At 51.5% G+C, this 16,954-nt stretch overlaps 1 protein-coding gene across 1 annotated transcript; it reads left to right on the top strand.

The window, feature by feature from the left end:
- The first annotated feature begins 8,479 nt into the window (after positions 1–8,479).
- LOC112901675 (putative UPF0481 protein At3g02645) lies at positions 8,480–10,498 on the top strand. The gene has a single exon (XM_025970635.1). It carries the CDS (start codon positions 8,656–8,658, stop codon positions 10,354–10,356), a length of 1,701 nt encoding a protein of 566 aa, XP_025826420.1. The 5' UTR covers positions 8,480–8,655; the 3' UTR covers positions 10,357–10,498.
- The last annotated feature ends 6,456 nt before the right edge of the window (positions 10,499–16,954 follow it).

Genomic DNA, 16,954 nt, shown 5'->3' with positions numbered 1-16,954 from the left:
GAAAAACGCAGGAGCAACATACCAGCGTGCGATCCAGATGTGTTTCGCAGATCAGCTGCACTGGAATGTTGAGACCTATGTGGATGATGTAGTCATCAAGACCAGGGATTCCGGTAACTTGATTGCAGATTTGGAAGAAACATTTAGCAGTCTGCGCAGATTTCAATGGAAACTCAATCCCACCAAGTGCGTCTTTGGGGTACCTTCAGGGAAATTGCTCGGGTTCATTGTCATGAACCAGGGCATTGAAGCCAACCCTGTAAAAATCACGGCCATCACTGATATGGAGGCTCCGGCCACAATCAAGGATGTGCAAAAGTTAACAGGTTGTATGGCGGCCCTGGATAAGTTCATCTCCCGACTCGGGGAGAGAGGACTACCTTTCTTCAAGTTCCTGAAACGCCAAGATAAATTCCAATGGACGGAGGAGGCCGAGCGGGCATTGCAGGATCTGAAGCATCATCTGCAGTCACCCCCAATCCTCTCGGCACCGTTGCCCGGGGAGGACCTACTACTTTACATCGCGGCGACAACCCACGTTGTCAGCAGTGCTATTGTAGTCGAGCGAGGCGAAGAAGGCCATGCGTTTGGAGTGCAGAGGCCTGTCTACTTCGTCAGCGAAGTCCTCTCCGAATCCAAGGTATGGTATCCTGCCGTTCAAAAGCTTTTATATGCAATCTTGATCACATCGAGGAAGCTACGCCATTACTTCGACGAGTACAAGATCACCGTGATCACGGACTTCCCGCTGGTGGATATCCTTCATAACCAAGATGCCACGAGGCGCATATCCAAGTGGGCAGTGGAGCTGGGGGCTTTGTCAATAGACTTCAAGCCACGCACTGCAATCAAGTCACAGGCTCTAGTCGACTTCATGGCTGAATGGAGGGAGAATCAAATCCCAACCCCAGTGGACAAGCCAGAGCACTGGACCATGTACTTTGATGGGTCCCTCAAGCTCGACGGCGGCGGTGCTGGGGTTCTACTTATTTCTCCGCGAGGTGAACAGTTGAAATATTTCCTTCAGATCCTGTGGGCGGTATCCAACAATGAAGCTGAGTATGAAGCTTTGCTTCACGGGCTTCGTTTGGCGATATCACTAGGGATCAAGCGACTACTTGTATATGGCGACTCTCTTCTTGTTGTTTAGCAGGTCAACAAGGAATGGGACTGCAACAAGAAGACAATGGATGCTTACGTACAGAAAGTGCGCAAATTGGAAAGCAAATTCTCCGGCCTGGAAGTTCATCATGTGTCGCGGGAGCACAATGTTGCCGCGGACACCCTGTCCAAACTGGGGTCCACGCGTGCCCAGGTCCCATCGGGAGTCTTCGTCCAGGAGCTCAAACAGCCATCCATCAAGTCTTCTCCACAGGTAGCCATCGACGTGGGTCCCCAACAACCCGATCGAGAGGTTATGGTGCTGGAAGAGGACTGGCGAGGGGCTTTTATCGACTTCATTTGAGATCAGCGATTACCAGCGGGAATCGACGCCAGGAGCGCAGAAGCAGCTCGCATCTTATGAAGAAGCAAGGGTTTCGTCCTGGTCGACGGTAATCTCCATCGGCGAGGCGCTCGGTCAGGAGTTCTCATGAAGTGCGTCACAAAGGAAGATGGTTACGGCATACTGCGGGAGATCCACGATGGCGTCTGCGGCAACCATGCGGCTTCAAGAACGCTGGTGGGGAAAGCATACAGAGCCGGTTTCTGGTGGCCCACCGCAGTGACCGACGCAGAGGATCTCGTGCGCAGGTGCCAAAATTGTCAATTCTTCGGCAAACAGACGCATGTTCCAGCTCACAGCCTCATCACCATACCGCCATCCTGGCCTTTTGCCTGTTGGAGTCTTGACATGATCAGGCCCTTCACGATGGCGCCAGGCGGTTTTACCCATGTTCTGGTGGCTATCGACAAGTTTACTAAGTGGGTCGAGTACAAGCCGATAGCCAAGCTCACGCCGGATCGGGTCGTCGACTTCATCTCAGATATTCTGCATCGTTTCGGCTTCCCCAATTCCATCATCACAGACTTGGGGTCAAACTTCACGGCGAACCAGTTCTGGGAGTTCTGCGAGAATGCTTGCATCAAAGTTAAATATGTCTCGGTTGCACACCCAAGGGCCAACGGACAAGTCGAAAGGGCGAACGGCTTGATCATTGACGGCCTCAAGAAGAGACTTTATGATGAAAATAGCAAGAAGGAAGGCAAATGGGTGCATGAGCTGCCACATGTCGTCTGGGGGCTTCGGACTCAGCCGTCCAAAGCCACAGGACAAACACCTTTCTTACTTGTGTATGGATCTGAAGCTATTCTACCAGCCGATATCATGTGGAAGTCTCCAAGGGTTGAAATGTACAACGAAGGCGAGGCAGACGAGGCGCGGCAGTTAGAGCTTGATTCTGTGGAAGAAGCTCGCTGCACCGCTCTTGTTCAGTCAGCTCGGTACCTGCAGGGGATCCGGCGATATCATGATCGCAACGTCAGGGAGCGGTCATTCAGTGTTGGTGATTTGGTCTTGCGTCGTATTCAGGATGAATCCAGCCTACACAAGCTTAATTCAAGGTGGGAAGGCCCGTTCGTCGTCAAGCAGGTTACAAGGCCCGGGTCTTATCGACTACAATATCCTAAGGGTCAGGATGTTCGAACTCCTGGAACATTCAGAACCTGCGCAGGTTCTACCCTTAAGACGAGGCCCGGTGATAGCTGAATCCCGGGGGCTGAGACAATTTCTTTTCCCCAATTCAATTTGGAGGCTACGAGCTACAAGACTCGGGTTGTACATCCCTTCCTACTTGCACGACGGCCATGGTCACGCGCAAACACTTATATAAAAATCGACTTCTCATCGTGAATAATGCGGGGGCTACGGCCACGCTCATCCCCCTTCGACTTCAGTTCCTGATGGAACCCTCGGCTCCGTCTAACACCTCTACATATCGAGTCCCGCCGCGACCTCGGATGCTCGCACGCGACAGCAGTCGCATTTTTTCCAACGCAGTCGATCCGCTCGACTAGCTTAATAGCAGTATGCTGGAAAAGGCTCGCATAAAGAGCTATCTCGACTACATCCTGAGTGGCTGCACTCAGTTTCTGCCAAAAAAGAACGGCAAACTCGCGGCACCGCTCGCATCTGCTCCCTGCAAGCTTGATCCGTCCGTCCAGGTCTTACCTAGCTAACGGAGCATGCTCACAACAGGAGCGACCTTCGACTACACTCCGAGTCGCCGCACTCGGGGTAGTCCCCTTCCTGCCCTATGCACGGCAATCCCGCGACGATGCTCGCGTTCTGTCCTAACAAGTTTAGACCCGCTCGTTCGAGTTGTGGCTAATCTGTTAGACGAGTGTTAGCTACCCGTCGGGTCTTTGCACCCAGGGAAGCGTCTACTACTTACTCCCTGTGAGCCTGAATATCAATTCAGCACAGGCACACACACACACAAGTAGAGACATCAAAAGAAGCCATATATACAAGGAAATGAATACTTGTTTCCAGTACCCTAATCCTGCATTACACTGTGAACTATGTGTTCTGATACAGGTTGGGCCTCTAGGAGGTATTGGTCGAACTGCTCCTCGGTGCAGTCCGCCGCCATGCCTTGAGCAAATATCTCCAGCTTCGCGCTCGGCAGGAAGGACTTCACGATTGCGAGGGCATTGTTGACGCACGTGACAGGTGCCTCGGAAAGAAACTTCATCACTTTCTTCGGGGCCTCACGAAGACGCTCTAGCAGGGGCCGGGGGTTCGCTTCGCCTTCTTCCGGTGGGTCCACCACGTCGACCAGCTCCCGGGCGGCCCCCCTGATGCTCTTGAGTTCCTCGCCCAGCGCCTTGATTCGTTGAAGGCTGTCGACGAACTGCCGCTCAGTGTCGCCGATCACCTTCCGTAGCCTCTCGACGTCATCTGTACGGCGATAGAGCAGGTTCTTCACGTCAGTAAGTAGCTCCTCTTTACTGATTAAATTTCTCCTAAGCTCTGTGGCGGCAAGCATTTCAGAACCCAGGGTGAGTCATACAGAGCAAAATACTCGAGGAAAGTAACAGTTTACCTTGGTGCGTCTTCTTTTGCTCCCTGAGCCGCTCCTTATGCGCCTCGAGCTCCTTCTTCTGTGCCTCGAGTTGTTGCTGGAGCTCAGCGTTGACTCTCTCAAGATGTACATTCTCCGTCTTCTCGTCGTCAAGGCAATTCCTCAGGGCATCGAGTTCCTTACGGTCGCGGGCAAGGGTCTTCAACTCCTCCACCTGCTTCCGGGAGCGGGCGACCATACTCTGCATAAAAAGGACAAAGCCAGATTAGCAACTCGACTCAGCCACTGACCGAAAACGCTCTCAGGTTTTACCATGGTCAAGTCATGCGCCTTCTTGAGGATATCGACATTGTCATCCGTCAGTAGCAGGTCATCTGTCAGGTCTGTGGCAACGGCTTCCTGACTACCCGACCCGGTCAGCAGCAGCTCATCGGGTCCCCCAGAAGTTCCCACGGTTTCTTCAGTAATCAGACGCTGGGCACCTGCAACCACAAGTGTTCTCAGCACACATCATGCGGATCCTGGCAGCTAGCCGGGGCGGTCAGACACTCACCTGCACCATCTGTTGGAGCGGCGCCAGGGGCCTCGACCTGTTTCTCACCACCGGCCCCGGCCTCGACTTGTTGGAGCTCGGGAGGCGGCAAGTCGGGCAGCGCGATGTCGGCCCCGGGGGTTGGCTCTGTGGGCATCGACCCCTCGGGGGCCAGTGCCTCGGGGGCTCACGCAGTGATGGCTGGCCCAGCACTCAGTGATTCTTCCCGGGTCGAGGACTCAGGGGCTGGGGCAGCCGAAGTCGGCGTCAGCTAGAGGTCCGCAGCACTTGCAGCACTAATGAAGTCGAAGTTAGTCAACACAAAAGCCGAAAGATCAACTCATTTGCAGTGCACCAAGAGGCAGACTTACAGTGCAGATTTTTTCTTAATGGCTCTCTTCATCCGCACGGCCTGATGCGGCGTCTCCGTTGCCGGCGGCGGGGTTTCACCGGCTTGTGGCGCGGTCCCCGCCACGGCGATGGTGATAGCGGCGGCGATCGCTGGGCTTGCCCTTCCTCCTTCGGGCTCGGCCCGGGCGGAGGATGCGGAAGGACTACAGGTGGATGGTATAAGTATGACTCAGCATCAAGGCAACACATTACAACAAGCAAGTAGGCTCGTACCCGGTGGACTCGAGTTCTTGCGCCTTGCGCTTGCGCGCTAGTCGATGGCCTTGTGGCACCGGTGGCAGAGCACTGGTCAACTCCGCGCTCTGATCGGAGGAGTTGTCCTGGGGCATTCTTCCTTCGGATCCTTCTCCCGCCTGCAAGCTCATGCCTTTCGGTCGACTCGCTGCTGTGTAGAGCTGCAGCAAGGCGAGCCCTCTTGGCTTCAACGGCGGCAGAGGGGAGGAGGTGGTCTGGTCGGGGGACGTCAGGTCGCGGCGGGTAGCTGCGATACAGCTCCGTGTGTCCCTGCAGAGAGTTCTTCGGTCACACAACGAAGCAAAAGCGGTTATCTTCAGCAAAAGAAGTCGAATACTCACTGGTTTGGGTGGATTCCGGGCGGAAAACAATGTGGGCACGTATGGCACGGCATCCATGTCTAGCAGCACCCGCTGAACTCGCTGCAGCACGACTTCATCTGGCAAATCCTCTGCGCACATGCGAGAAGGATCAGCGGGGCCTGTGTACTCAAATCCCAGGCGATGGCGCTGCTGGATGGGTTGGACGCGGCGTTTGTAAAATGCGAACATGACGGAGGCACCGGTCACTCCCTTCTTCTTCTGAGCCTCAATGACATCCAGCAGCTCTTTGACTTGGTCCATTTCCTCGCCGGAGGGCTCCAGGTTCCGTTCCCCCCTGATTACAGGTGGTCTGTTCAACTTCGTTGGCAGATGGGGAGCATGGTTTTCGATGTAAAACCAGTGGTTTTTCCATCCAGGAAGGTTGGAGGGAAATTTGTGTGTGAGATATTTGTCGCCGGCCTGCTGACGCAGTTGGATGCCGGCGCCCCCCACAACGGAAAGGTTCTTGGAGGTAGGCTGTGGTTTGATACGGAAGAGAAAGCGGAAAAGATCCCAGTGGGGTTCGATTCCGAGAAAAGCCTCGCAGTAATAGATGAAAATTGAAATGTGGCATATAGAATTTGGGTTGAGATGGTGGAGCTCAAGCCCGTAGTAATACAGAAGGCCTCGGAAGAAGGAACAAGAGGGGAGGGCCAATCCCCGTTCGGCAAAATGAAGAAATGTGACGATTTCGTCAATATTTTCCATGGGAAAAGGTTCGCGATAAGAGGGGCGCCAGTTGACAAGGGTTTTCTCTTGCAGCAACCCCTCGGAAACCAGGCTCTTAAGGTGGTTGAGGGAGCACTTACTGTGTGACCACTCCGCGGTTGAAGACTGCGCCTCCTCCGTCTTCTTCCCTTCGATCTCCGCCTTCTTTGGCGCCATCTCCGATTCGCTGGCCACGAGACGCTCGGGGGCTGCGGGGAGAGTGGCGGGGAGGTTGGAGCGGGACGATCTCCTTGGGGGGATGACGGCGGCGCTTGGGCTCAGATTGGGGATTTTGATGACTTTTGGCGGAATGCGGTTTGAAAGCGTGGTTTTTTCCTACCATTATCGCGGGGTTAAATAACCGGCGGGGTGGGGAAAAGTTACTGTTCCGAAGTTCAGGAGACACTTCCGAAAATATTCCGAAGTCGAGGGGTCATTTGGTGGATCGTTTGGATTAAATATCGGATTAACCATTTTTCCAGGGTTAGTTAGCCCGAAAAAAGGGGGTTTTTTGAATTAATAATCCAATACCCATCATCTGTGCCATCATTTTGGTAATTTTATAAGTCGTCATTTTTTGCCTACATGCCACGGTTGTTGGATCCTTATCTCCAAATTTTATGGGATTTGGCTTCAAGGCTCGGGGGCTGCGGGATACGTGGCGTCGACTACTTATTTTTCAAATTTCTTTGAAGGATAAAGAGGATTACAGGCAAGTGGGACCCTCAGCCTGATTCTCCGATTTAACCTAAGGCTCGGGGGCTACTCCATATGGAGTGCGCACACCATAACAAAAATTCGGGGCATGAGCACCTCATAGCTTCGACGCAGCCAAACAAGTACTCGAAGAAGGACTTCAAGACGAAGCTTCAGAAGAAGTCGAAGACTGCTTCGAAAGTACTCGATAGGCCTACGGTGCTTAGCTACGAAGAGCTCGGGGGCTTGTCAGACCCGGGACCACCGGGCTGGGCACATTACGTAGTCTAAGAGATTAAGCCCGTCTTATCTCTTATTCATTTCCTTTATCTCTTGTTTATCCCGTTTAAATAGGAGATAGAGCTAACCAACACGGAGAGGATCTACTCGAGATATGCTCTGGTATGATCCCTTGACGGAGGTTGGTTAGCATCTTTGTAACTCTGACCTCTCGGATATATAAGGGAGGTCAGGGACCCCCCTCAAAACAGAAGATCATTAGGTCATTCTACATCAAAGGGAATACTAACCACCATACAGGACGTAGGGTGTTACGCTCCGTGCGGCCCGAACCTGTCTAAGTCTTGTGTTCCTTGCACTTCGAGTTCCTGATCTCGGCGTCTCCTCACCCAAAACTTACCACCTTGGGTATATCCCTCGGTGGGCAGCCGGTTAAACACCGACACTATCTTCATGAAGTCTCCTGCCTTCTTCTCTATTCTCTCTGTTCATACTCTTCGTGGACCTGCTTGAAGTTGGTCGGTGGCATTACCATAGTTCAACAAGTATTCTTCTTCGACACCTTTACTCCATCGACTTTGTTCTTATTGGTGGACCATCGAATCAAATGCTGGATGGCGTTTCTATCCGCCTCTTCTGTTATTCCCTTTGAAGGGAGTTTTCATGGAGTACGTGAAGCCTGGATGTACTACAAATGGTGCTGCCTCCAACTTCATGGGAGATGGGCGTGTCCAGTGAGCAGTGCACCTTCCATTGCCCTTAGTCACCACTTCTTTGGGTGGTCCCTCAGATGGAGGGCAACAGTGGAGCGGCGTAGCTACGAGGTGGTGCGGATGCGTAATGGTCGTGGTTCATTCGGCGAGCATGTTGTTCGGGATGAGTCTTTTCGGCGATTGGTGGACATCCCTATCCCGTATAAAGTATTGTTGAACCGTACAAGTTGTGTTGTGTTGAGTTGTATCTCTCTGCTATATAATATGTGGTTTAACATAATTTCTTAGGCTGGTATCTTGCCCGCCGTAGTCCCTTTCAAAAATAGAATTCATGTGAGAGGATTAGCATCAGAACTGGTTTTGATGGTATGGCGGGAGGCGATCTCACAGCTAGGACCACCAATCTACTTTTGATACGTAAATGTAGAAAATGATACATCAACTACTCCTGCATCCTTAAATATAGAATAATAAACTAATTAGTTTGTCCTAAATATCATATATTTAAGTATAGAGAAAGTAACAAATTGGTACCCTCTCTTGCTACAATAGGTTGTATGTCTCTCTTGGTGATCAGTCAGTACAAGATTTCTCTCACCTGCCACTACTCTTCTCATCAAGACCACCTTGGTGCTAGACTCCCAAGCTAAGTGTCCAAGTCAACTCATTGGTGATGTTAAGTAATTACAAGCTGCGCCCATTTGAGAGTCTCGGAGCACGACACCTAACGCGCCATGGCAACGGAGACCGAGTTCGTAACCGCGCCGTCAACGCCGGAGCCGGCTGATCCCATGGCTCCCGTCGTCGCGGAACCACCACCACCAGCCCTTCACGATACCTTCGAGATCGTGGTGGAGCAAAGGCTCCGCCAGCACGCCCGCGACGGCGGGAGCAGCTCGCCGATGACCATCTTCCGGGTCCCCGCCCATGTCCGCGACGCCAGCAAGGAGCTGTACGAGCCCCGGCTGGTCTCCGTCGGCCCCTACTACCGCGGACGGGCGGCGCTGCGCGCCATGGAGCAGCACAAGTGGAGGTACCTGCACGAGCTGCTAGCGGAGTTCCCGGAGGCCTCCTTGGCCGACTGCGTCAGAGCAGTTCGCGGCGTTGAGCACCAGGCGCGGCGCTGCTACAGTGAGCGGACCGACATCTTCGCCGCTGGTGCCGGCGCCGCCGCCGAGGGGGAGAACTGGCAGCCCCGGCAACAAGGCGATACGGGCCCCGGCGACGGGTTCGCGGAGATGTTGCTTCTCGACGGCGGCTTCGTCCTCCAGTTCTTCATCAAGTGGTACAGACGAGAGCCGGACAAGCTCTGCGACGTCGGCTGGGGGCTCCCCCTGCTGCTCTCCGACCTGCTGCTGCTTGAGAATCAGATCCCCTTCTTCGTGCTCGAGGCGCTCTTCGACGCGGTGAACCCCGAGGCGAGTAGGCTGGGTCTCCTCAAGCTGATCGTTCCCCATTTCAAACTCGACGACTCGACCTTCTGCAAAGAAGTGCTGGCCGGCGTCGTGCCAACCGAAGCCGGAGAGATCCACCACCTGCTGCATCTCTTGTACGAGGCTTTCGTGCCCAGGGCCGAGGAGCTGGCCTCCTCGCCGCCGCCACCGCCGCGGTACGACACCCGGCTCGCCCGGATGGGGCTCAGGTTCAAGACGGCCGTGTCCAAAAGGTTCGTCTTCGTCCGCGACATGCCGCGGGTGCCGGGCTGGAGGAGACTGTCCGCGTCCATGACCCTGCTGCGCAAAGTCAGCGCCTGGTTCGGTAAGGCTCTGATCGGAGTGAAGACACAGACGGAGGCGGAGCCGCCGGAGCCGGATGACCGAAGCACGGCGCCACCGCCGCCTATGGTGGTCCCGTCCGTCACCCAGCTCCGCGAGGCCGGCGTCCGGTTCGAGATGGCGCCGTCGCCTCGGCACATGTTTGACGTCACGTTCGACGCGGCGCGGGGCGTTCTGAGGATGCCGCGGATGGAGGTGGACTACGCCAACAAGGCGCAGCTCGTGAACCTCGTCGCGTTCGAGCAGACCATGGGCGGCCTGCAAGGCGGCGGCGGCGGCGGCGCCAGGTTGCTGTCGAGCTACGCGGCGCTGGTGGGCGCCCTGGCGAGGACGGACAGGGACGTGGAGCACCTCCAGGAGCGCGGCGTCGCGGAGAACCTCCTCTCCGGCGACGGCGACGCGGCGACCAGGTTCTTCCAGCAGCTGGGCGGCTGCAGCAGCCTGGACTACGGGGACCACCACTTCGCCGCCATGTTCAGGGACCTGAGCGGGTACTACCACTCGAGCTGGCGCAGGCACAAGGCCAAGTTCCTGCGCGACCACTGCAGCAGCCCGTGGGCGGTGCTCGCGCTCGTCGTCGCCGGCTGCGCGTTCTGCTTCGCGCTCATCAAATTCGGCACAACCATGTACGGCCTTGCCCATCCTTACTGCCACTGCTAGTGCTACATCGACACATGCATGTGTCTTGTGTCGTGTAGTATTGTGCAGACGAGACAAATTAGTTTTCCTGATCGCAAAAGAAGTTTACCGATTGATCAGTAGCCGTCCTTTTGTAACTAAGTAATAAGTTGATTAAAAATCAGAGCATAATCTTCCCGTATATATTTTCATTCATATTTTTTTATAAAAAAGCTGAGTATAGTCATTTTTATTTTTAAAAAATAAACCAACAGATTATCCAGACTGAGCATTAAAACGGACCAGTTGAAATGAAACATCAACGCCTGCCGCAAAACTAAAAGCAACTATCAGCAATTAACAATATTAACAAATCAGATCGTGACATCAACACGACACCACTCAACCGGGACATAGTCCACCATACATCGTCGCCGTCGAGCTTCATTGTGCAACAAGCGATCAAGCAGCTCGACTTCCCAAGGAATCCGGTAGCAAACCAACACAAATCCAATTCTACGCACGAGCGCTAGCGAGACCGTTCGGAAAAAAATTGGCTACAGCGCCCTTCAAACGCAACGCGCTGCCGCCCCTCAGGTCTTTTCTTGCCAGGCCCATGTGACATCAATTTGGGAAGGACGCGCTCGGCTGGGTCGGCTCGCGCTCGCGCTTTCTCCTCGGCTGGGAGTGGAGCCGATTGAAAAGGCTGCGCGTTTTGTAACAAAAGAAGGCTGACAAAAGACGGGTCCATATCATAACTATTGGATACTCCAGAATATTTGAATAGTACCTGAATACAGTGATCAGAATGGGCTCCAGAATATTTGACAAGGACCTGGCAAGTAGACTAGCAATTCCTCCTGTTTCGCAAAAAATAGACTAGCAATTCCTCCCATGCCTGACTAGCGAAGCACTGCACGAGATATCTGAATAGCAATGTACTAGCGATAGCAATGGTCTAGTAATTCCTCTCAAATAAATTGTGTAGCTGGATAAATAAATTGTTCATCAAATAAATTGTGACAATATGAAAGAACAAGTAAATTTCAGTAACATGATTGTCACACTATCAATAACTAAGCTGCCCTATTCTTCAAATGTTGTATCATTTGCTCCTATATCAAATTGTAATTTCCGTGCAGCTGAAGCATTTTGATCAATACCAAGCAAAAGACTTGTATGTACTCCTTGCATCAAATTAGGCGCAGTGGTCGGAAAGTTGATCAAGATATTACTGGAATCATTTGGTACTGCCACATTAACACCACTATTGTCTCTAGTGTTCCTCATTTCTTCTCCAGCAACAAATATATTTGAAACAATTAAAAATACGAGTTGGTAATAAAAAATTCAGTACATGCAACAATAAAATCAGTACCTTTTCTTCACAACTTTTCTTTTTTTCCTTATCTTCTTTTCCACAACATTCTTTGCTCATTTACTTTTGGGGCCTTTTACTACATAAGGAACTCTAAATGATATTGTACTATTTTCTATATCCATAACGTGATCATTTGAATTAATTAAAGGAAATGAATGTTCAGTGATTGATCAGCCTCCACTTCCCACTTTTCTAATGACTTCTCCAAATCATCAAGAGGTGGTTCAGATGCTGAACACTTCAATACAAGAGATGTTGCCATTCGAGATATACGTGCAGCACGTGCTTTCAAGCTTCAATTCTCCCTTCCTTTCTTCTCAACATAATGCCCTTTTTTGCATATTTTTTCCATCTTTTTAGTATATACTAAGATAGTAAAATGAAAATATCATTCATATTGAATACTTTAAAGGCATGCTTGCATAATATACCTATAAGATATAGAAGATACTGGTCAGCAATATATATTACAATCGAAATTCTATTTTGGAATTAGAGTACATACATGTGGATTCAAACTTTCTGCAAGAGCATGTAATGGTCATATCTGCAATGTTGAATACAATTGTTGCTCCATAATCTGAATGCATATGTGTAACCACGAATGTGGACATTATCCCCTCAATCTGTAACAATTTGTAGGAATACTCATGCTGTTTTTTAAATTCTGTCTCGAACTCTGTATACATTCTCTTAGTATATGATTCAGTAGCAGACTTCAACAAAGGTAAATTTGGAACATAATTAATTGGGATCTTTATAAATGATTTAAAATCTTCATCCAACTCATTTTCATGTAGAGAAGCGGAAACTTTATCACATTCAACAAGGAGTTCAGAAATACCAAGTTTCCTACGAAATCTTTTCTTAAAGACATTATTCATACCTTCACTCCTTTGCGTTGTGGTCATATCAGCTGTAAAAGAGGTACGATAGACAGCAACCCACTTTCTTCTCAAATCATATAGATTTAGCAACCACGAGTTCTCTTCCAGGCCATATTTAGTCAACAATTTATTCCACTTCTTTGTGAAATACTCTTCTGATCTATCTTCATAGACACATCTTTTAAAAGCATATAGAAACTCAGGATGCTTATGAATTACATGACCAAGATATTTAGCTGCATTAAGATAAATGTGCCACAAACAAAGACAATGACTTGTATTCGGGAATACATAAGCAATTGCTCCTGCCATGGTTGCATCTTGGTCAGTGAAAATTGTGCTTGGATGTTTGCCTGACATTGCTGTCAAAAATATTTGAAATAGCCAAACAAATGATTCAATAGTCTCATTAAACAACAATGCAGCTCCAAATATTATTGTTTGCTTGTGATGGTTGGTTCCAAGGAGTGGAGCAAAAGGCATCTTAAACTTATTTGTCTGAAATGTGGTGTCAAACGACACTGCATCGCCAAAGCATGCGTAATCCATGATAGACTGACCATCAACCCAAAAGAAATTAGCTATCCTTCCATCTTGCTTATCAATTTCCATGGCATTAAAAATGCAGGATCCTCTATCTTCTTGTTCTTCAAGTATTCCAACAATATTTGTGCATTATTGGATTCTAGATACTTGCTCCGCTCGCGACCAATCTCATTATTGCAATCCATCCGTAAGAAGGGAACTTTGTCGGCCCCACCATAATACTGCTTCATGAACTCATGAACTTGTGTTGGCCTCATCCCGGCTTCCCGTATTTGAGCAATGAGTTGTTTGTCTACATCTATAACATGTCGTTGGGACCTCAGCATGTGCTTTTTTTTGGTGTTGATAACACATGATTGTGATCAAGTTCAACCTTTTACAATGTATAAATCCCCTCTCTGCTGACCTCAAACTTAATAAGAGCTTTGCAACCTGTCCTCGTAGTGGCATTTGATGAACCCGCTTCTGCATGTCCTTGGCTGCTACAAACTATAACTCTAGAATATATAGTTTTATCTGCTCGACGCTTTAAATCGCTCTTTCGGATGCTGAACCCAACCATACCAGCATAGCTGTCGTACATCTCATAAGCATCAGTCTCCGACACAAAAGACATTCCAACTTTAGGAACAATCACATCTGGTCCATCTTTATCAACAATCTATTGTAAAAATATGGTCAGGCGGATCGATAATAATTACAACACAAGTAACGTATGACCATAAAACACATGTAACACATGATCATAGAACACAATTCTACCTGTGTTGTCTGCTGGTCATCGGTTACACAATCCCTAACGCTTGTGGATTCCTCGTGCGCAAGAGAGAGTGGGATCTGTCTTGCCATGTCCTCCTGTCCCGACATCTCCTCGTACCCTCTTCCCTCCATGGTTGCTGCATGAATCACGGTGGCACGGTGCCGGACGGCTGCCCTGGAATAGACAGAGGAGAGAAGGCTTGATGAACAGACAGAGGAGAGAAGGCTTGATACGGCAGAGTAGAAGATGCGTGGCACGGTAGAGCGGAGGAGAGGAGGTGGGCACCTGATCGGCGGCGGCGGCGCCTGTACATCGTAGTACCAGAGTCGCAATAAGGCAAGCAATATCACGTAAAGAGATCGACCTTTGCCTGGCAAGAAAATCAGATCCAATACGTCGTGTACCTACGTGAGGGCGGAGCCGGCCGAGGAGAAAGCGCGAGCCGACCCAGGCGAGCGCGTCCTTCCCGAATTGCTGTCACGTGGGCCTGGCAAGGAAAGGCGTGAGGGGTGGCAGCGCGTTGCATTTGCAGCGCGCTGTAGCCAATTTTTTCCCCCCAAATTGCTGTCACGTGGGTCTGGCAAGGAAAGGCGTGAGGGGCGGCAGCGCATTGCGTTTGCAGCGCGCTGTAACCAATTTTTTTCCGAGCGTTCCAGCGCTCGATTTCCGGACCATCTGTGTTGCCTCCACGTGCATAGATCCTACCAAGTACCAGCCTGCTTTTACTTTCATTCCCCTTCTCCACCGGACGCGTCTCATATTTATCTTTATCCTTCACGTCCGGTGGGAGGGGGACGGCCTACGCGGGGCGACAGGCACCGGGCGGCCTCGAGGTCCACACCGGGGCACGGAGGCCTGCGCGCTGTGGCAAGCTGGAGGCTTCGGGCAGTGCCGAGGTCCATGGCGGCCAGTGCATTAATATTGCGCCCAGGAGCTCCCGCACGCAGTAGCTCGGCGGAGCGGTGAACCACGGAAGAGGGCAAGAGCGCGGCGAGCTCAAGGAGTCGGAGTCACTAAATGCTCTCCTCGTACCGGGGGTTGCGGCGGCACGACGCCGTGCAGACCAGCGGTGGTTGGGTGAGCCGGGGAGAGTAGCTGCAGTAGATGATAAGCTCCCTCCCTCTTCCCCTTTGCCGCTAGTAGGCGGCTCGTGCTCCGTCCGACACCTCGAAGCGTGCTCCTCCCCGGTTCCCCATTCGGCGAGGCGAGCCACGTGGCGCCGGCGCACGGCAGGCCGAAGGCGGAGGCGGAGTGCTCGCTTTTTTCCTTTCTTTTTTTTCTCTCCTGAAAAGTTGCTGCAACTGAAACATAACTTTGTTATTAGAGAAGTTATATGTATCATTTTTCTTTTTGTATATTAGTTTTGGCTTCTTTTTTTCACAAGTTATATACGTAGCTTTTATATAAACTTTTTGCTTCTTTTGCATAAGTTATATCAATATTACTTCTTTCTGAGAATTATCTTTTTGCACAATTTTTTCCTTCATTTTTTTGGGACAAAGTTTTGTGGGAAATGTTGATCATATGATTTTCCCACAAAAGTTATATGTATAAATTTAGCATATAAACATTCTTCCATATTTTTAGCTACATAAGTTTGTTGTATAAATATTTTGCTTCTTTGTGATATAAATATGTTGTTTAATTTTGGTGTATAAACTTTTTGCTTTATATAATTTTATCTATATAATTTTTTTATATTTACTATTTCTAAGAAGCGGACCGATTCTGCGATACCTTTGACTCCAATACGTCATTAGTCACAGACAAGTGGACCCGTTCGTCTTGTGCTCAGACCCCGCACGCCCCCTGGCCTCGTGCGGCTTCATCCCCCCTCCTCCCTTTTCTCCGGCTGGCGTCCTGCGCACGAGCAAATCCCCGTCCCGCACTTCATTCCCCTCCCTGCCCGTCCTCCTGCGCTCGCACGCGATGGTTCTGACCCCTCCTCCTGTTCTCCTGCGCACGAGCAGATCCCAGTCGCGCGACTTCGTTCCCCTCTACCCGTCCTCCTGCGCTTGCACGTGATGGTTCTACGGCATCGGCCATCAGCGGCGGCGGCCATGGTTTCAATCTCCCCTTTCTGTCAACAGCGGCTGCGGTGTAGAAAAAATATGATTTCGGAAATGAGCGTTAAGACCTCTCCTGGTGCGCACACGTACTAGCAAGCCCCGCAAACCAACCCAAAGATCGCAACTTGGAAGTGACCACCACACGACACTGATGATGAAAGATCCTCCACAACCATGTCTCCAATAAGAAAACGACGCCATCGCTGTTGCAGCCAAGCGAAAGCACGGCTTTCATCGAAGATTTTCCACCAAGGGTAGCTTGAGGTGGGGGAGGACATCACCGCGACGTCTTCAAGGAGGAGAGTGGCACCCAAGAGCATCATAGTTGCAAGTATACCTGATCATGGGCCGTCCGATCCGACAAACCCGAACCGACGGTCCAAAATAAACCCAACCCCCCCACCGCGTCGCCCCCCTGGCAACTTGGGGGTGACCCCGCTCCGTCACCTCCTTCCCGCCCTCCGTCGCTTCCGGTGGCCGCCGCCGCCGCCAGCGACCGGCCGGGCGGCAGCGTCGGCGGCCCGCGGCCGAGCCGAAGCCAGCTCCGGTTGCCTCCTTCCCTCCCTTCTCTCGTTTTCTCACCCAGCCACCAAATTTCGTTCAAGCTCCGCCGCCGGCCACCGCGGACCAGATTCAACCTACCCTTTCGCCGGATCTCCTCCCCCCCTCCCCCCGGGCTGGATCTGCTCGCTGCCCCCTCCCTCGGCGGCATTCACGCAGGGGGTGTGGTGCGCCTTGCTAAGGTCCTATGGTGCTGGGGCTGGCCGCGCCCATCCTCATCACCACCGTGTCGACCCCGTGGCCGGAGCTGCGGCTGCCTCCCCCCAATGCCCTTCCTCAGTGTGTGGCTCGTGGGCTGCAGGGCGCCGTGGCCGGGCGCCGCCCTCGGTCTCGATCTGTGCTTCCTCAAAGTCGGAGATGGCGGCTGCCAATGCCTTCCTAGTTCCCCTTTGCGTGGTGAACATGGGAGAGGCCAGTGGCCTGATCCAGCCGACTC

This window comes from Panicum hallii, chromosome 1 (genome assembly GCF_002211085.1).
Source record: "Panicum hallii strain FIL2 chromosome 1, PHallii_v3.1, whole genome shotgun sequence".
NCBI classification, from domain to species: domain Eukaryota; kingdom Viridiplantae; phylum Streptophyta; class Magnoliopsida; order Poales; family Poaceae; genus Panicum; species Panicum hallii.
This window is presented reverse-complemented; position numbering and strand designations above follow the sequence as displayed.